The following is a 22,239-nucleotide window of genomic DNA, read 5'->3' as shown; positions in this document are numbered from 1 at the left end:
TTGCCTAAGATCACAAAAGTAGCAATCAGGATTAGTATCCAGGTGTTTTGATTCCAAATGCAACACATTCTTTCCCCTGTACCACACCACTGATTTGGAATTTCATGTTATTGTTCTCTTAATTTTCTTCAAAACGTTATTGTTTATTATTATTACAAAGATTTCAATGTGTTTGAAGAAGATAACTTTGCTTCTACATTCCTTGAGTTAACTTGCCATACTCCCTAAACTTCACACCTTCAACATAATCACATATTTCAACTATGAGATTCTCCAAAGTTGCAGTTCAATGGAAAATGAAGCCACAGTCAAAATGAATATTTCAAAGGGGTGCCAGGGTTCTATTACATTAGCTTGGAGTATGGAGAATGAAACCAGTAAGAAAGGAACACTTCTGCTGTGTAGATCAAAGCTTAAATATACCGAAGAAGGGAAGCCTTCAGTTTCTTTGTTTTAAGGCTCCCCTCTTTCCAGTGGATACATTCATCATAGGCTTTAGGGACATCAAATCTGGGTAGGGAAGGAAAACAATCTTTCTAAGCTCAGGTTCCTTTTATTATCCAACTGGCTGCTAATTGACCTGCTGTATCAGAAACTAAGACAATGCCTAAAACATTTCACTTTCTGACACTCAGAGCATCTACAGTCATCCCCAATTAAAGATGTATTAATCACAGGGACTTTAAAAGCCTAGATAATAAATATACACACTAAATCTTTCTTCTTGCCTTTCACCTTCCATTCTTAGAAATTTACATTTAGAAGCAAAAAAAATGACAAGTCCTTAAAAGCCCACTCTATAAACAATCAAACCAATTTTTTTTTTAAAGGGTTATCCATTGGTCTCTCTCACTCTTTTGAAGGTCTCCAACTCAGGAAGGAACTTTTCAGACATTGGTAAGGCATTGCCTATCCTACTAAGGCAGCTTTACTATTTCAATAAACAGATCTAGGGAGGCTGCATCATTGTGATTTTTAATGTGTGTTAAGGATAACCTGAGAATGAAATTGTTCCTGTCACAGATGAACCATCTACAGCCAAAAAAAGAGGATATCCTTGAGAAGCTCAAAAAGAAAAAAAGACAATAGGAAATGTCATATTGTTGTCTTTGTCAGTTTATTTTTCACTGAGACCAGGTTATCTTTGGATCTTGCAAAAAGCAAATAGAATCTTTCAACATCACAAAGCAATATGGCTTAAAGTTGTGGTTTTTGTTGTTGCTTAATATTTTGTTTATTTTTGACAGAAACAGAATTTAAGTTTTGAAAATGTAAGATAGGCTGTAACAAAAACAATCAAATTTATTTTGTCCTCTACTTTGTATAGTAGCAATTATAGCTGAGTATAAATTACCCATTAAAGTATTTCATCTTTAGGTCTATTTTAATCAGTGACATGATCATCACCTTTTTTCCAAATTGAGCAACATGAATGACACCATCAAATTGTCCATTTCTTTTCATATAATACATACGTGTGTGTGTGTGTACAGAAAACCTGGGAAGATCTTTAAGCTTCAAGCTCCCATGGAAAACAAAAAGTCAAACTCAAACAGTTTTTCTGATCTCGGCAAAAAGAAAAATTCCCGGTCCCCAAGGTTAGTGGATCTCTTTTAAAAATGAATGTCTATTTTATATTTTCCATATTGATGGCATATTGGTAAGGACAATAGAACATTTGTAAGAAATGCCATATTGTTCTTGGCTCCAGAAACCCAATTTTTCTTTTTATGAATGGCACCTGAATCCATCATAGATAAACTCATTTTCCAGCATTGTATTAATGAAAATCCACCCTGTTCTAAGTTGAAATAATGGGGAGTCAATTAATGTCACTTATAATGGGAACACCTGTCCACTAAGACCTGGCCTAAGACCAATTTCATTTACATAGCCACTAAGTAGCAGCCAGATGACAAGGGCTTGGACCACTTACTGAGATATTCTAGATTCGAGTAGGTGACCTAAAAAAAAAAAAAGGTCTAGAGTCCCATTATTTATCTTGTGAACCATCCAATTCCCTTTCATATATATGTGTGGTTGGAAAAGGAATCCTATTTTCCTAATGCTTATTTTAAAAGGACTATCGACATTCAAGAGAACAAAATATCATAACCACAGAACTGAGAAAGCCAGCTCCTTATTGCTATGTCAGTCATAAGAAATCTTTGGATTTCTCTCTCTGAAATATCTTTAAAGCTGAATTCACCTTTCTATTTCCTTATATTTGAAACACACTGGACATTGCTTATAGAACAGGATAAAAACAAAACTGGCAACTTCACTGACAAAGAATGCTTATAGTTTTAGATGGAAGGAAGCAAGGGAGGACTAAGATAAGCCAAAGTAAACAATCCCACAGTGTTGGCTTTGGAGCTGTTTTTTTTTTTTTTTTTTTTACTATTCTGGAGGGAGTTTTTTAGGCCAAAGTTTCTTAGCCTTCTTTAGGATGACTACAAAACTTGGCTTGAACTGTAACTATTCTGTGATCATGTGTAACAAATTCAATTCTAATTCTGGAAACACTTATTAAATACCTAGATTGAGCAATGAATTATGCTAAGAACTGGGGAAAGAAAGCAAATTAGATATAAAACTTGTAAGGTAAAAAATAGTAAAATTGTTGGGATAGATAGGATCAGAGAAGTTCCCTAGAGCAGGACTTTAAACTTTTCTCACTTACTATACCTGAGCAACTTTTATATGACCTTGTATATACAAGTATCTAAAATAGGTATACAAATCAAATATTTACTAATAATAAAACTATAATTTTGTGAGTGCCACATTCAATTACATGATCCCATATGGGCTTACAAATCACACTTTAAAAACTAGTCCCTAGAGGAACCTTATCCCAACTTATCTAGAAAATAGTTCTAAGAATGACAAGCCAAAATTTCAAGGGACTGCTTTGGCATTTTCCCTTATTAAGGTGCCTCCTTTTAAGGCTATTTCATGGTCCAATCCAAATTATTTTTTCCTTGTCTTAAAAGTCAGAGATAAGCTACATGAAGGAGCATGTGGAAAACTTTTAGATGAAATTATAATGCAGTATATTTAAAATAATGTTGCTTCAGTACCAATGGGTATAGAGATAGAGAGAGATACAGAGATAGAGAGAATACAGATTTGGTTAGGATTAGAGAATGAGAAGAATAGAAAGTAGTCAGATTTCTACATATAAGAGATTAATATGAAATAAAATTAGACATTTTCAAATAGAGAAATGGTCAAAGGAGATGAAAAGGTAATTCTCAAAGGAAGAAATCTAAGCTATTCACAACCAGGTGGAAAAAAAAAATTGTTCCAAATCACCAAGAAATCAAAGAAATGAATAAACAGCCATCAGAATAAAAATTCCATTTTCAATGAGTTCAAAGAAAGCATTAACAAAATGATAGTGGAATACAATGTGCAGATTTTTCAAGAAGTTAAGCATGAAGGGGTAGAAGAGAGATATGACTCTATCTGGATAACCAGAAGAGACAAGGGAAGGTTTTTATAGTGTCTTTGGGACCTCCATATGGTTGTAGATAGATAAGAAGGAGCCAAGAGCAAGGATGGAATTCCAAGAAAAGAAATTAATGTTGGAGCTAGGTACTAGAAGAAGTGGGAGTAAATCAAAATTGCAGGTAGGTAAATGAACCTTACAAGTCTACTGAATTCTTCCCTCCCCTGAGAGTGAAGGGAAAAAGAAGGTGATGATGTTGCATAGATTTAAAAAACAGAACAGAGAAGCTGAAAGAGTTCAAGTGTCTGTAAAATAAGGGGGATGGGAGTAGATGATGACCTCTAAGATACCATACAACTCCAAAACAATTTATTAGTCTATTAATTTTAGCTCAAGGAGGGAGGGACATCTTAAATCTCACTTGGTTGAACCATCCAAATCAGGAATCTCATATAATGCTCCAAAGTGATTGTGGATTGTATGAAATGCATAGCATGCAAACTTTCCAGAAAAAAGTTCTTTTTTTCTTTTTGCAAGGTAGCACTTGAAACGTTTTATACATTATACTGGAGTCTTGCCCTAACACAACTCGCTATAGTGGAAATTTCAGTGTAACAAGGCTTCATCTCGGAAACCATCTCAACATGCCAGAAAGATGTCAGTATAACTTACCTAGAAAGAATCCCACATTTTGGGCTCTTTGAATGGCACTGGAGCATGGCTCCATTTCACTATCATCATTGTTTATGGAAGCTGTCTGATGAATGGATTGATATGGGAAAAGCACCCTCCAAAGTTAGTGTCCATGAAAGAAACAATCTTGAAGAAAGTTAAAGGGGAAATTTAGCAGCTTTCTCAATTTCCGTCTTGAACAACAAGCTTTTTAACATGTTTAGAGAATGATCTATGCAAATAATAGATTATTAAAGATTCACAGACCCTCATTTTCCAATCTATATGAGTTCATTTATAGTTCATGTGTCTACAGTATATGCTACAAATACTGTGAATGCTCCTTTCATTTTCCATCACAAGCTTCACCCATTGAGATAAAATAGGCTACTCTTGTTTATATTGGATTTAACTGTGCATTAAATTGTTTAATTTGATCATTCCCGCCACCCCCCAAGACAAAACTGATAGAACACTTTAGTCTATAAATGTACATTCCCTTATTCAACAGAAACTAACACTCGGTAGTCCAGCCAACTCTATATTATTTGCAGTAGTCCATGCAAAATATTGTCTCCCATGGCCATGCTTTTGTGCAGGCTGGATCCCATTCTTGGAATATATACTCTGTCCTCATGTTACCTTCCACTATTAGTACCCTGTTTTGAGGATCAGCCAAAGTGCCACTTCCTGTCATACACCTAGCTTGATTCCTCCATATACTAGTGGCTTAATTCAAATCCACATCTTTGTGACTCTTAATTATAACACTCCCATCCATTATGCCTCCTAAATGTCCCAAAATATTGTCTATATATCATGCCTTTACTTATTTCCGTGCATATTGTTTTCATTTCTCTTGCCATCCCCAGGACCTCTTATTATAATTGTCACACAGAAGGAATAAACGATAAACTTTTAGAAGTCTTCCTATCTCTCTGTCTCCTCTCAATGAAATCCTGTAAGGTATGTATATATGTGTATAGTTCTGAGGAGAATCTATCTTTCAATGTGTTTTGACCATAGTAAAAGCTCTGTCAACTAATCTTGCAAAAGCTTTCAATTTTCAAATGATAAAAAAGATTTTAATCTGGGAGTAAGAAAAACATTCAATTAAGGATAATCAGACTTGGATATTAAATGCTTTTGGCTTATTTGTGAGTAGTCAAAGCTTTGGAAAAGAAAGTAAAAAATGGTGGACTTTGACTGCCTTCATTGCTTGGAAAAAATATTTATCAGGGTTAATTCACCAGGCAGACTCAAACCGTGCAACATGATAATTACACAATGGAAATAATATTCCTAAGGATTCATTATGAGAATGCTTTATTTCCATTCCAATGAATGAAGGTAAGTCAGTCTAACGGTATGTATTTGTTAATGCAAGTATCCAACCTGTCTGGGGGCAGGTGTTTTCATTTAATTCACTCTTGAGTTCATAGATATGTATTCAAATCTAGGAGTCATTTGTATATTTTTGCAATTCCATGTCACTGACTTTGAATTGCGGAGGGAGGGGAAAAAAAAACTTTTAGACAATAAAATCCATTCTCTGCCCTAGCATTTGCCTTTGACAAATACACATTTCTAAACATGAAGAATGTATGCAAGTCTACAGGATTTCAAACAATGATCTCCCTATCCTGAGGTATATACCAAAATAATAAAGGAACAACACAAATAAGATTTTTTATTTATCTTTCACTTTTCCTACAAAATCCATTAAAGAGAGATTTTTGGAAACCATTCATCACTTTTTGCTACAAGAAAACAACAAAATATGATGCACAGGGGATCCATAACAAAGTTACTTTATGATAGACCTGACTACTTTATCAGACTTCAAAAAAAATAACTATGGAATTTAATCAGGCTGTTTGGATGGACCAAAACAGTCTCCAGTGTCCTTTCAGTATATGCTAATGTTAGCAAAGCATTTGCCCTATTCATTGGAAATTAGAGGAAGTCACTGAAGGTCTGCCATGCTAATAGAACCTCCCTATACATTAATTCACAAGTAGGTCCAAATGGGAAGTGACATTTCCCAATAAAAGAAGCAGTGTTCCCCAGGAAAATGGCCATACCAATGTCTGGTAGCATTTCTCATCTTTGATTATAAGGGGCTACAAACTTCCTATGGAATCTTCTCCTTTCTCCTTCTTATATATTCAAAGGAGGAGGATGAAGTGAGGAAAGAAATATCAAAATGAGCAAGATACTTTTCACATTGATGGATGAAGGCAAAGCCCCATTTATATGGCAAAAAAAAAAAAAAAAAAAAAACAATCAAACCAAAATCAAACCCCTTTCCCCTCCAAAAACCCCCAACAATTTTGTACCTTGAAGAAAACAAACTTCCTCCCACCACAGACAATTGGGATAAATATCAAGCATTACATGTCAAATTGTGAAATAGTCCAGAAACTCTGAGATTCAGAAGCAGGCCATGTTTATTTGTGCTCCATAGTCTGGCATTTTAATTAGTCACCATAGATTTAAAATGTCTCAATACACTCACAGGGCCAGTGGGCTCAGGGCTGTCTTTGTGTTTTCATATTGTAAAAAAAAATCCTCTTTAAGGACATCAGCAGGGGGTTAATGGAAGCTTTGATAAAGTTTCCTTGAATCTTTTTATTGATGCTCAACTGCAGACTGGACTCTTGGTGTCTCTGACCACATTGGGGGATATAGTAATTAATTCAGTCAATTGGAGTGACAAGGAGAAAATTTAGAGGCCCATCAAAAACCTGTGCTAGCCTTGTGTTCATTTCTCATCCCAACCATGGTACATATTTTTCAAAGCAATTGATGGCTTCTCCAGAGGGTGTACAAGCTGGTGGTGTTCAGGGTAACAAGCCAAGAAATGAAATATCAGACTCCAGACAGTCAGTGTTAAGAAAAATCTGGTGAGCGAATGTCCTCATGAGTGTATGTGTTTTTGTGTTTGTGGAGGAGTGAGGGGAGGGAAGGAAAGAGACAGGAATAATAGTGTGCTCAGCCTGGGGGATGCATAAGTAACCTTCATTTCTCACAGTGAAACATTCACATTTTCAGGAAAAAAAAATGAGCCTAAACTTTTATTTAAGTGCCATAATTACCACTTGGCTCTCCTTGACATACTGCTTGTCTAAACTGTTCATTCAAGCTTGAAGCTGGTTAATTTAGTAAGACTCTTTGGAATGCTGGGATTTCTCCCTCCTTACTAAGGCATAGATTATCACCCACCTAGAATGCAAATTTATAGGGCCTGGTGGGGCACCGTACGGAAGCCTCAAAGACATAGATACCGACTTGCCATTATCACAATCTCCATTAATACTCATCACTAACGACAGTGGTAACAGTACTAATATTCAATAGAATTGAAATTCCTTTCGTGATGAAACCAAATGCAAACTTCATCTCTCTGTTTTAATAGACATAAATGCATGGTTTAAGATACACATTTAACATTTGCTATCAACTCAGCCAGCAGTCTGTGTCTGAATACAGAGTTCTTAATGAGAAAATTACAGCTTGGCTACAATGCTCTCTATTCTGGGGTGCTTTCTCAAGCCTATAATCACATGTGCATTGAAAAAGAAACTTCAATTGGTCATCATTCCTTTCTGTTCCTTTGAGGTCTTGAAAGATCTCATCTCAGCAGATGCGACTAGGTAAATGGCCAAAAGACTTCTCAGCAAACATTTTAGATCTACAAGCATCATACAAAGATTTTTAGTCATTTCTCTTGAGATTTACTTTCTCTTATGTTCCTGAAGATACTCCCCACCAAAAAAAAAAAAAAAAAAGATTCAGTGAATAAAAGAGCTGTATATAATAGCAAAATTGTTGATATGAATATATATGTATACACACATACATATCTATATACACACACACAATGCATATACATGTGTGTGTGTGTATGCTAGCATTAAGGAATTACAGCATTAAAAATGTATACTTGAATGAGAATCAGGCCATTGCCCGGTAAGGGTCATACTCACATCAAATTATACATTTATAGCCAGTGTAATTGGAAAAAAAGAATCACGTCAATGCAGTGACCAATTATGATTCCAAAGGATTGGTGATGAAGCATAGAAAATGGAATAAGTGTTTTTATACATGGCAAATATGGAAATTTATTTGGCTTGATTCATGTATATTTGTTGCAAGAATTTTTTTTTTTTTCTTAATTTGTTTTCCCTAAATGGGAGGAGGGATAGTGAGAGACAGAAAATGGGAGAGTAAGGAAGATCTGGTTTAACTCTTCCCTCAGACATCAGACATATCAGTTGACCACTCTCAACTTTAATTTTCTCATCTATAAAAATGAGAGGGATGGATTTAACGACCTTAAAGGTCCTTTCTAAATCTACATCAAAGATTCAATTAACCAGAGGTGAGCACGGGGCCTAAAGTCCTGTGAATTCAGGACCAGAATTCAACTTCAACTTCAGGCATTTACTAAGCTGTGTGAGCCTAGGCAAATCCCTTAACCCTTTTTGCCTCAATATCCTCATCTATAAAATGAGTTAGTGAGGGAAATGGCAAACTGCTCCAATATCTTTGCCAAGAATACTACAAATGGGATCACAAAGAGGCAAACACAACTGAAACAATTAACCAACAATACCCAAACCACCAGTAGTCTTCATTCTTCTTTGATGCTTTGATCATGATAAACTGCTTAGAGTTTCATTTTCATTTTTTGCATCAAGTTCCCTTCGATATTCAGTCTTTCTCATGTTGTCTTGATAATATTGCCCTAAATAATGTCATCACAGCCTTTGACATTTGTTGCAAGATGAGAGGAACTTAGAAATGTATTCCTAGGCCAAGCTTGCCAAGTTTTTTTTTTTCTCTCATTTCACAGGAAACCTTCCCTCACCATCTGGAAGACATATCTATTTGCCTTTAAGTGTAACTGCCAGGATCCCCTGTGTTCTACATCATCCCACTAAATGCACCCACACTTTTCCTTGCATTAATTTTTTAACATGAAAAAGGGAAAGGGAGAAAAAAAGAAGGAAGGAGAGAAGAGGGAAGGGAGAAAACAAAGACTTTGACTCAAGCATTATAGCTTTAAAAAGTTATCCAGTTTAATAAGATAGTTTTTAAATGGGGAGTTAAAAAATAAATGAATTTTTTTTTAAAAGATCATTTTAAAATCCCTAACAGAACAAAATACTTCCCTGCTTTTCACTCAATAACCCACTTCAAACAGATTCTGTAAAATTCAATTGCTTAAAATTGCTAATGCAAAAATGAGATCCTGAGGGGGAACTGAGTTGATTTGTGCCCCTTCATTCAGCAATAAAACCTCTCCAATATGAACACTCATACAGTCAGTCAAGGTCTTCAAAAAGAACACCCTAAAGTACAAAACATCCAGCTGTGGGGTTCACTAAGTTGAGGAAGGCCTACTGGATGGTCAGCCGGTGTTCTACATTATGAAACCATATTTTAAGGCCAGCAAATAGCTGAATTATTCACTGAAGAAACCCAGAGCTTATAGAATGAGGGGCAGTGATATTAAGACCACCAGGTGCCACGGCAGCAGCTTTTAATGTTCCAAGCTCAGTTGAATGGTGAGTAAAACATTGCTTTTATTTATATAACAACTTCTTATATAACACATCCTCCATTTATTTGATTCTGATGGCCCACTTAAGACCAAGTAAACTAAAGGTATTCTGAAAAAGAAATAACACTTAGGGTATGTTTAGTTTTAAATGTCAACCAGTTAATTCCTCCTTTCAAAGGATGATGGAAAGAAGGAAAGCTGTGGTCTTTTATGCCAAATATAAATTCAACACAACAGTATAAATAACAGAATATAAAGACGTTTGGATTAGCAATACTGGTTCTAAAGATGATGAAACACATCTCCATCTTCTTAGTACAGAGCCAGGAGGTGATAAGTGCTATTTTTAAACACATTTGCTATAATCATTAATTTTGCTTAACTTTTTTTCTTTGCCATAAGGGAGAATTCCTGGTATGAAGGATGGGGGACAAATCTTTGAATATTTATGGGATTAAAAACAAAGGCTATCAATAAAATTTTAAATAAAAAAAGTTTTGGGAGAAGGGTTATTCATAGCATAAGATATTCACTATATTCATGACAGTTTTTACTGAGCTGTGAAGATGTAGCTTTAGCAGTATGTGTATGTTCACGTATTATTGTTGTTATTGTTATTTTTCTTTCATTCTCAAAGAGGACCATGACATCAGGAAGGTGACACCATGACATGCAAGGGAATTGGCTTTAAGTAAGGGAGGGCAGTGCAAGGTCACCTGCCTCACTTTCCCCTCCACAGCTATCTGGATCCAATGAAAGATATAGATCAAGAAGATTGGAGATGGCCAATGTATATGTGTATATGTACGTAGGTGTGTATATATGTGTATGTGTGTATAGATATGTGGATATATTTATATATACATGAATTATATTTGTATATATATATGTATATATATATGAATAATATATGTGTGTGTGAAAACTAATATCTACATATATATCACCAGTTAAATGTAGGAAAAGTTCACTCATTCACTCATTTTTCTCACATTACACTTACTTATCAATGCCTTGAATTCAGCTTTTTTTCCTTTTCACTCAGCTGAAACTATTTTCTCCAAAGTGACCAATGAAGTATAAAACATGCCTTTTACTCAAGTATTACCCTTGACCTCTCAGTAGAATTTGATCATTATCACTGTCCCCTCCTCTCTGTGTAGATATATTTCACAGTTCTAACCTGGATCCAATTTTCTTTTACTTTTTTACTCATATCCTCTCTTGGAGATTTCACTGGCTCTCATGGGTTTAGTTATTAACTCTATGCAAATGATTCCCATATCAAACTATCTTGATCTAATCTTTTTCTCTTGTGAACTCTAATCTCACATCATCAGTTTCCCAATTGATATTGCTAACAAAAAATCCTGAAAAAGATATATTCCAAACCCTACATGTTGAAAACAGGATTCATTTTCTTTCTCTTCAAGTCTTCCTTTTGTTTTTTTGCTAACTTCTGCATTTTCTTGGAAGCATAACCATCATTCTTGACACCCAGGTTTGAAAGCTCAGAGTCATTCCTGATTCTTCCCTCTGACTCACTCCTTCCACCCATTTTCCAAATCTTATCATTTTAACTCTATGATACATCTCTCTTTCAATCCCTGGTTTCCACTCACACAACTCCTAACTTAGTTCAGACCCTCATTACATCATGCCTTGTTTATTATAACAACAATCTAATTGGCATTTCTACACTCCCAAACTATCTCCTCCCCAATCCTTTCATAAATAATTCCAAAAAGAAATTCCTAAAGCAGAGGTCTCATCATCTCATCTTTCTGATCAAGATGCTATGGTGAATCTCGCAGGCTTCTAGGATAAAGTACAAATTCCTCTATTTGGTTGGCAAGGCACTTCATGATCTGGCACCAGCCTATGTTCCATGCAGCAGTTTCGTTCATATTACACTGTAGCTTCCTATACTTCATGAAGCCCCTATTTTCTGTCAGAGATCACTTCAAATATCACCTCCTAGCAGAAGTCTCTTCTAAGTCCTAAAGTTTCTAATACTAAATCTTTGGAAAAAACTGAATCAATTTTTAAAATTTAATTTTCCATGCATGTATTTTTTTTCCTCCAGAAAGAATATAAGCCCTTTGAGGACAGGATATTTGATTTTTTTCCCCTCTAAAACCTCATATATAATAAGTTTGATGAGTTATTTAATTGAATTCAGGCCAACTGTGAAAGCCAGTCTGAATTAGCAGGAAAGCCTCCCGTTAGAATGGTTTCAGCATGTCTCTCTTTACTGCTTTCAGGGACATATTTTAGATAGGCTAACCAAGTTGCCTAGTAGAGGTCCTACGGGAATTTGCTTTAATGAAAAGATTGGGATGATTTGTAATTAGCATATAATTGTGTGTGTGTATGTTTAAATGGGTGTTCTTAATGTGTTTGAGAAAGCTTAAAACATTCTGGAATTTAAACATTTACCCAGAATCTTCATCTACCCTGTTAATTTGCACTAACTATGCAGGAAGAGTTTGTTAAGCAAAGGTAAACTACTCTGGTGATTTTGAATTGGTAAAGTTTAAATTATGGAGACATAATAAGGTTTTACAGGGCTTGTCTGCAATTCTTTCTAAATCAAAGGTTTTCTGGAAGGCCACATGGGAGGTCTTTTTATGGAAAGATTTACTTTTAATTTTGAACAGTCTCCCAATATTACCCTCTAAGAAAATTAAATAAGTATATGGCATTTTATATTATTCAGCAAACTTCCTGCCAGTACTGCTTTCTATGGCAGAAGGAGGTATCTTGTTAGTGTCATGAAAAGTTCTCCATCTTCTCCTGCTTAAAAAAAAGAAAAAAATGAATAGCTACAGCATTATGGAAACTAGTTTGGACATATAATAGCTTGAGTTGGGATGGAAATTGTTGAGAGATGGATTTTTAGATCTATGTAAGGAAAAAATTGTTCTAACAATTAATTTCATGAGGAAATGGCCTGTCCCAAGAGATATTCCCCTCCTTCATGTCTCCTCTTCCCCCAAAAGCCCTTTATCTGCCTTACCAGAAGGCTTCAAGCAATGGCCAAAGGACAATTTCTCAAGAATGGTATTCAGGTATGAGTTAGATTAGATTATCTCAATGATCCCATTGAAATCTGAAATTCTGTTTATTCTCTGATACCAGAAAATTCAGTTTATTCTTCTGGGTGTGTGAAGAGAAGTCCACATGTAGTCTTAATTTATTTTTAAGCTATTAATGCTTAAAACTGCAATTTTTTTTTAAGACAGCCATTTTAGGCTTAAAGGATTATAGGTTAGAGTTGGGAGGGATTGTGGAAATAATCTCAGCCAACCCACTTATTTCACAGATGAGCAAAGTGAGGTTCAGGGAGATGAAATGACTTCAAAAAGTCAGTGTAAAGTGGCAGAGCCGAATATTCTGATCCCAAATCAAGAGTTCTTGCCATTTCACTAATGATTCTCTTGTTATAAACATAGGGAGGGCAAGACCAGCACTTATCAATGATTGTGTCATTCAGGCACTGCACAAAACATTCACTGAGTGTCTACTATATACAAAAGACTGCATGTGAGTATTAATGGTGCCACATGTGACAATACTGTACCATTTTAGGGTCATTTTTTAAACTATGCAATTATTATGCTTGGGGAGGGGGGGTATGATTTATCCATTGATAGGACTGCATTCACTTAAAGAAGCATAATGTAATTCCAATTATTGGAATAGCTACCCCATTTGTGTCCCTGAATCTTCTTTTTTCCCTTCCATCCAACCTCAGATTTACCAAAATAATCCTTTTAAGGCAGATATCAGATTATTTACACTCCTGATCAAAAAATGATTAAAGTCTCCTTATTATCCCATAAGATAAAATGTGAACTCCTTCTAGTCAAAAAATTCCACAATTTCCAATATTTCATAATTGATGGTTGGTGATGATAACCAGCATGTATACAATGCATTAAAATTTGAACAGTTCTTTGAGTACATTTTTTTTTGATCCTTCCCAAAACCCTGTGAGGTAGTTACTAATAGTATTTCTGTTTTACAGATAAGGAACTGAGGCTCAAAAAGGATCAGTGCCTAGTCTAGGATCACACGGCTAGCATCTAAAGCAAAATTTGAGTTCAAGTTTTCCTGACTTGAAGTCAGGTACTTTATCCATTATATCAAGTTCTAGAGTTAGATGAGATCTGAAATCATTTTGTCCAATCCCCTCAGTTTTGAAGAAAATGAGACCTAGGAATATTAATTGTTCTTTTTTCCAGCCGGCAGGTACTGCTATACCAAGCTAAGGATTGTATATCTTTTGCCTCCATTTATTCACAGAAAGAGCACAGCCTCCTGATCTTTCTATCAGAATCCTTATCTTCTCCAATGCTCACATAATGTCACCTTTTCAGTGATACTTTCCCACATCCTTCTAGCTGCTAGTGCTATCACCTCAAATTCCTTTGTATTTACATAGCTGCATAAATGCTATGTACATCATTCAGCCACCTAGTCAGAAGTACAGCAGTTGCCAGAGAAGTCTACAAAAAACAAACGAATAAACAAATGATTAAACAAAACCATAGGTCTATCTCTGGACGGTTGGATGCCTTCATTCACATTTCCAATGATAATTACTTTATCTTGCTTAAGTGGAGACTCAAAAATCCATCTGAAGACACATCCATCCCATCAGCTAATAAGTGAACATAAAGCAGGATATGTCTTTGAGAAGAGTTCAGAAAGGATAGAATATTTATTTGCCACAAGCCAGATTCCCCACTGTATAGAATGTTAGACTTAGATCTCTTCGAATGACTTCAGTCTCCTATTATGCCTTTACCATATGAACATATCTACACTGATATTTCCTTACATATAATACTCGGTTGCATTACTTCAAGGTGAATCAAGCACAAAAACATACAAACCCAACATCAGAGGTGCGTTTGTGATGTTTCAGAATTTCTAAAATCCATTCCTCATGTGAGCAGGTGAGTGTAAATTGATCAATGAGCATCAACAAGCATTTATTGGAACTTAGCACAGATGGGGAAGAGGGCAACATGGTAGAGTGACTATCCATGTAGACTTGGAACCATAGGATATTCAAGTCCCACATTTGATACATACTACCTATAAGACTCTGGGCAAACCCTTTAACCTCTCAACACACCTTTAAGTAACCAAAGGTTGCTGAAAAGATACTACATTGGTAGGAGATTCCTCACTAAAAAATAAATTCTCTATACCAATAAAATCACAAGCCTAATCTTTATCAATCTATCAATGTGCTATAAGTGGTAGACATTTGGCCCTCAGAAAAGGAAAGACCTGAGTTAAAGTCTTAGCTGAGATATATATATTAACTGTGCCAATGTGGGACAATCCTCTAAACTTTCATTATCTGCAGGCAGCTCTCTGAGACTCTAAGTGCTAGAACAAGGAGATCACTGTCAGACTTCAGCTGAAGACCACTGATGTACCAATACTACTATGTTCAGTTCCAGGTGCCACAGGATTTGTTTCTACATTATTATTTATCATTATTATTATTGTTATTAGGTGAATTTGAAAAGGTAAAAAATATAAATCGTAAGTCACTTTCAAATGTGCAGATTAGGAAAGGCTGTTTTTTGATAGGTAACTAAAGCAAGTTTATGATTCTACTTTGTAACTTGCTTCTCCAAAAGTCGGGAGAATCACATCATTTAAATGTCTATACCATATCAGAGTCCTTTATAGCTTTTCTTTTTTATAGCTAGTCTATCACTGGAGAATTCATTTTAGCTTTCCAATTACTTCATTCTGATGTTATTTATGTCAACCCTTCAGGACAATATAGAAATTAAGTATGTTATGTAGAGTTACTTTGTCAAAAAAACAACAACAGCAGCAAAAAAGCTTATGTAGGAATAAGAAAACCTGAATGCTGCTCTCATCAGGCTACTAACTCTCACTATATGACTCTGAGCAAGTCACTCTCTTAGGGTTACCATCAGTTGGGCAGAAGGAAGATTCTGAATGGGTCTAAATGCCATAGGAGAAGCTAGAAACCACTCGAGCTCTAGGGGACTCTCAGGATTGAGGAAAATCTTATTATGTGTAGCTCTAAACTGAGTGGGTCTCATCTCTGTCCCAATAATGCCTTTTTGGTGTTGTCTATGGTATTGCTCTGGAGTCTTAGGAAAGGCACATTCAAGCATGAATATTCACCTTTAAAAAGTATATCATGAGACACAGAAATTCTTGATCTAAGCTAAATGAATCATGACACTCAAACATGCCTGATAAAAAAGGACTTTAGAAAAATCACTTAAAGACAATTAACAGGCAATATAAGGCTTCACTGCTCTTAACAGTAGTGAAATGCTTCAAAGTCTACCAGGAATACTTTATCAAAAATTACATGTGAAAAAATGCCAATATCTTAACCCCCTAGTTATGAAAAATGAAGTTCCCTCCCTTTTGTCATAGACATGCCTCTAATGTCATTTAATTTCCATTATAATGCTATCATCACCAGTCTACTATTAAACTAAATCTTGGTGTCAATTCCACATCAGGGCTTATATTTTAAAATTTTGCTATCAGAAAAAGAAATGATAAATGCTTTTAAAATGTTTGATTAAAAAAAGTTTGAAAAAAAGATAAACCACACATGATATACTTGTTGAACTAAGAAACAACAAATGCAAAAATTATGAAATTGACTGGAATCATTTTATCATATAATATTAATGCTAAGGAAACAATGAAACTGTAAATACAAAATATTGGAATTGTAGATAATAGATTTATGAATTGGAGGCATTCAATCTTGGGTACAAGTAAATGTACATTGTTGAGTTAAGCTCAAGAAATTATATCATTCAAGAGAATCAGAATAGGAAGAAGAGGGAAAATCTTGTTCTTTAAGCTAAGAATAATAGATGGACTATTTACCTGATACCTTTGAAATTTAAAAAGACTCATTGAGGAAGACTTTTATCTTATGAGGTAGATCCACTGTAAAGGACCCTGGGAAAATCATGCATGAGAAGCACCCAGGAGAAGATATAGATGAGTTTTGACATATATGGAGGGAGGGAGGAAATATCTACATCAATTAAGACTTTCTCTCTGAGGTTACCTTCTATCTATTTTGTATTATATGTAATTATTGACATATTGACTCTCTCATTAGAATGTAACTTTGCTGAGGAAAGGAACTCTTTTGCTTTTCTTTGTATCTCCAAAATGGAGCACAGAGCCTGCCACATAGGTACTTAAGCGTCTTCTATGGGCAAAGAACTGTATTAAGTACTAGAGCAGTAGGAGAAGGTGGATAACAGCTCCTGCCCTCAAGAAACTTGAATTCTACTAAAATAGACAAGAAAAACAACATAATACTAACAAATATATATATATATATATGTATGTGTATACAATATTCATATATATGTTCATTAATATACTGATAATGAAAACAATATGTTAATCTATTGTCCATATGTAACATTCGTATATATGAATATTGAAATATTCACATATATATTAATATATTGTGAAGCTCATCAAACTTCCTAACACCCTGGTAAGGTAAGAACAATAGGTATTGCAGCCTCTCTTTTAAAGACAAAACACAAATACATGGCTTAAGGAATTTCAAAGCTGAAAGAAGACTAAGAAATTAAGAAATTGGTAAAATATTCACATAGGAGCTGGTCCTTGAGCCATACAGAAGCCGGGGACTCCAGAGAGGCAGAGATGAGAAGGGAGTGGATTCCAGGCAAAGGTGATAGCCTGTAGAAGTCATCAGAGCAGAAAATAGCAAGTTTTGTTGAAAGGACAATTAGGAAGCTACTTTGACTATAATTGAAAGAGTAAGCATGGTCTGTGAAATATTAAAGAAATATATATATATATATATATATATATATATATATATATATATATATATACACATGTAACAATTACTTAACAAAAATGAAAATTAGTGATACAGAGGCACTTACATACTCCAAAGAAATATGAAATTTTCTGAAGCACTCTCATTTCTCCTTTCCCTTTTCTACTTTTGCTTAAAATCCTTGAGGCAGGAATTGTCTTGTTTTTATTTCTTCTTTATTTCTTTCTCTTAATGGTATTTTCCCAATGTCAAGAGAAAGAAAGATCCCAGCCCCAGCCTCCAGCACACTGGGTAGCCTCCAGTGAAACAATTATGGAAGGGCATAAATGTGTATGAACAAGCAAAATAGATTTTGTTCAACATCTTTGGAGGGAATATTCCCATTGATGAGATTACAACCACTGGAGAGAATTTTCCTAAGTGGGGAGAGCAAGGAAGAAATAGAAGCTGAATTGGATTGAATGAATGTGTAAACTCAAGTCTCATAATCTTCAGTGAACACACAACTAAAATCACCAGAAAACTGTACTCATGGTGAACAAGACATTATTACAACTAATGAGATCAGCTTTCCCATTCTAGCCTGCAAGGCACAGCAGTACACCCCCCAAAAGATGCACAGAAGAGAATTTGTTTTATTGGGTACTCCTATTGGGAAGTGAGGGGGATCATCTCATTGCCTCCCAATCTGCAGATGGCATCTCCATGTGAAGCAATGTTACCCCAGACTACTTATACTCTGTGGCTCAAAGAATCTTATGAAAAAATAAGTGATTCTGCACTTGGGAAAGGCAAAAGAGGATAATTCAAATGAACTCATTCAAAAACTGCACTTGGTTAATAATAAACATTAGCTACAGGGGCAGAGCTTGATTCGTTCATTCCAACTATCCATCATCTCAAATATTTCTTTCCTTTTGTAGCTAAATTCCTTTAAAAAGCTGTCTTTAATTGCTGCTTCCACTTGCTTTCCTCTCACTTTCTTAACCCTCTACAGCCTGGATCATTCAACTAAAACCACTTTCTCCATAGTTACCATTGGTTTCAACCATCAAATCTAATGGATTTTTTGGAAAACATATTGGAAAACATGACAGGCCTGAGTCTATGGCTATTGCAATTTTCCCTTTTAAAACAAGTATTACACTTAATCATAAATACCATTAAGTTCATCAAGAAAAAATGATCAAGAAGGAATGATGTCATTATTTATGATTTATAGTTCCCTTTTAGTACTGATGAATATCTTTTTTGTACTCTTCTATAAGATTAAAGGTATCATCCTATGTAATTTTTTCTCCCTATTCTCTCAGAGCTTCCTTCATTGGGGCTATGTCCAATGGTCTTCTTGCAGAGTGTCTCACATTTTATAGATATCAATAGGGCACTTGAGTGATCAACTCAGGCAACATGGCCAGCCTACCTTCTTTTCAAGTTGAGACTCCTAACAAGCTATCTCCTTTTATACTCATTTTCAAAACCCATTTTAGCCCACAGAAAGACAGAGACCACTGTGGCAAAAACAAGATATTCTCAGAATAAGAACCCACAACTATCAAAGTTCAGGATTATTCGAAGTCAAAAAATAATGGTAGAAGTGTTTATTAGAAATCCTGAAATATTACAAAGTGGTCAGGGCATATAAAAGGAAGTAGAAACCAAAGATATATTTTGGGAAATAACCTGAACAGGTCCTAATAACAAAGTTCTTAACAGTTCTATAATTACTCAGTGATGATTCCCTCATACAGATACTGGTTTTGTCAGGAACTAATTAGAAAAAAATGATTTTGATAACAGGAAAAAAAAGTTTTATGAAGTTACCAGTCATGAGACAGAAACATATGGATAAAACCAGAATAAGTTAATAAGAATGAAAGTTTTCAGTCTTAAATAAAAGGGAACCTGGACAAAAGTCATTTGATCAATAACTGTGTCCCTGTAAATTCATGTGGGAGGGAAAAAAAGTATGGTCAAAGAAGAAAAAAGTATGTTCATGAAAATTACATATACAGTCCTGGGTTTCAGTCTTATTGAATAGAGAAAAGATTCTTCCTCCTTTCGTTTCCATAAATAGGCTATTCTTGATTAAATAAAAATTTGCCCTAGCCTCTGGTAAAATACCGCTTATAGATTTTTCATTAAACTCATGGGGTTCAACTTCATTTGGAAAACTTTAACATTGCCTTTGGATAGGATGACACTATGCTCCATTCCCCATAATAAATGTCAATTTGACACCAGAAGGCAGACAGAGGATCCTACCTGCTTGGTTCGTTGTCACAGTAACCGAAACCGACTGGTCGTGACTTGGGCTATACTTGGACACTCCATTTACGGCCCAGATTTCAAAAGTGTAGTTAGTATGTGCCAGGAGGTCTGTAATGGAGACTTTGGTGCTCTTGAGCCCATTCTGCTGGGGCGTGTAGTGGACTCCACTGCCACAGGACCGACACCGGCTGGAATCGCCAGCACCGCACTTCTTACACACTACATTGTAGGAAATGTCCTGGCGGCCCCCCGTGTTCTCAGGACTGCTCCACTCCAGGTTCACTGATGTTTCATTGACATTTGAAATCAAGTTGAGGGGAGCAGATGGTGGACCTGTGGAAACAATCAAATACAATATATGTTACAAACAAGGACCTGAAAGTCTCCTTTAAGGATATCTCAGAATCCACTCACTCATTTATATGAAATGAAAGCATTACACTTTACATATCAGTACTTTAAGCATGCTCAAAGTTAAGGGTTTCCTGAAACTCAAGGGCAATAAAATAGTCATGATTACACAAGAAATGCTAGAATCTGGATTTGAATGTGTATCTCCTATACTATGGTAGGCTATTTACTACACCAAGTTGTTTCTTTAGCAAAACAAGCCTATAGTGGGTCTTTTAAAAGAATCATCTGACAAAAAGTGCTTTGGTGAAGTTTTATTTTAATTCCTGGGAAAATAATCTTATGTCAGGTGTTCCTTTGACAGATGGGATAATCTTACATCAGTGTCTTGTGTCCAACCATACCTTACTTTGAAGTAGCAGAGAACCATAATACAGTTTCTTTACGTCTCAATTTTTATCATCCGGAAAATGAGTCTAATAATACAATCATAGTTCCTGGGGCTGTTATGAGACCCCGTTAATTAATGTTTACAAACCATTTTTGCAGATTAAAAACATTACACAAATACAGGTTATCATCAATGTTATTATGGAAAAAAATTTAAAACTAGCTAAATTTTTACAGATCTGCCATTGGCAGCAGAATGTGAAGGGTTAAGCTGTTTAAGGGTAATTAAGAGAAACTGGTTTAACCTGGTTGTATGGTGCAGAAGGCTCAGCAATTGAGAGTTATCAGGTCGGAGCCTGAAAAGGCTGGTTCCAGGCCCCTCCTCCTTCCTTTCAAAATGGAAAGAACTCCATCATGTTCTTTATTAATTCACTTATTCCCAGTGACATCAAAGAGATTGGATAAATATAAGCTAAAGGGATGATATAGGTCCCATTCAATCTGTAGCTTGTGGGATTAAATGATTGCTTTAATGATGGCAGTTTTGAAGGAGAAATGTCAATTGCAAACACAGTGTTTAGGAAAGAAAAGAGGCTTCACTAAGCAGTGATAAATATTCTTGCTTTCTGCAAAAAATAACAGGAGTCTGTGCAAGGAAGCCTCAGAGTCTCCCTAAATCTGGGAACTTTTTAAGTGGGAGTTTATTCCAAGGGATCCATGAGATTAAAAAAAAAAATCATTGCTAGATGCTAGAAAAGGGACCTTGAAGATAATCTTTTCCAACTTTGAAGTCTTACAAGGTAGAAACTGAGACCTGATAGATGAGTGATTTGTTCAGGTCCCCACAGCCAATGAATAGCAGAAGTAGGACTAAAAACTACACTGTGTGATAACAAAACACAACTTTCCTTGTAGAATACAGTCACTTTCCATGATGTGGAAGCCACAATGATGTTGCAAATCAGCTTCTCTCTTTCCCTTCCAAGAGAATGATCTAAATCAAAATCCTTTGAAATATCACAGCTTGTAGCTGAGTTCATCATTATTAAATAAAATAACATTGGTAGCAGGAGAGGCAGACCACCTTGAAACAATGGAGAGAGTGTTCAGGGGGCCTGAGTTCAAATCCCAGCTCTGCCACATACAGATTACTTTCTTAATCACGGACAAATCCTGTAAGCTATCTGAGACTCAATTTCTTTATTCCTGAGAGAGCTGTCCTTGACATCTATGCTTTTATGAACTGTGGGGACAAGATTATTTCAAACTATTTGGAGGAAAGATGATGAAACTCTGTGTGATTCTTCAGTCCTTTCCATGCTCCCTCAACCACAGTGACTAATTGATCACTTACTGTTTTGTAAAGGAAATTTCTGGCTTTCTCGCTATAACTTCATGGAAATTCTTTAGAGATTTTTTTTAAACCCAGAGCTGCAATTTTCATTGGTTAAGGAAGCTTCAGGGCAGCACTTTCTCTTACAGTCTTAGAGAGTTATCTAAGACACTTAGAGGTGATTCACTACAGACCACATAAGTCAGCATGTATCAAAAGCCAAACTTGAGCTTGGGTCTTTCTGAATTCTATATCAGCTTTTTATTCTCCAAGCCATGCTCCTTTTCCCACAAGTAAACCATTGTAGAATGTTAAGAGGTCACTTACTTGTCAAC

General features: G+C 35.5%; 1 protein-coding gene across 3 annotated transcripts in view; it reads right to left on the bottom strand.

Moving 5' to 3' along the window:
- The window catches only part of EPHA4 (EPH receptor A4), a 171,268-nt gene that overhangs the window by 58,862 nt on the left and 90,167 nt on the right, over positions 1–22,239 (bottom strand). For all 3 annotated transcript variants that reach the window (XM_031957970.1, XM_003766149.4, XM_031957971.1), the window contains exon 5: positions 19,825–20,163. In XM_031957970.1, coding sequence (XP_031813830.1) covers positions 19,825–20,163 — 339 coding nt within the window. The remainder of the gene's footprint in view (positions 1–19,824; positions 20,164–22,239) is intronic.

This window comes from Sarcophilus harrisii, chromosome 3, assembly GCF_902635505.1.
Source record: "Sarcophilus harrisii chromosome 3, mSarHar1.11, whole genome shotgun sequence".
In the NCBI taxonomy this organism is placed as follows: domain Eukaryota; kingdom Metazoa; phylum Chordata; class Mammalia; order Dasyuromorphia; family Dasyuridae; genus Sarcophilus; species Sarcophilus harrisii.
Note: the sequence above shows the minus strand (reverse complement) of the source record. Positions and strands in the feature narration are given on the sequence as shown.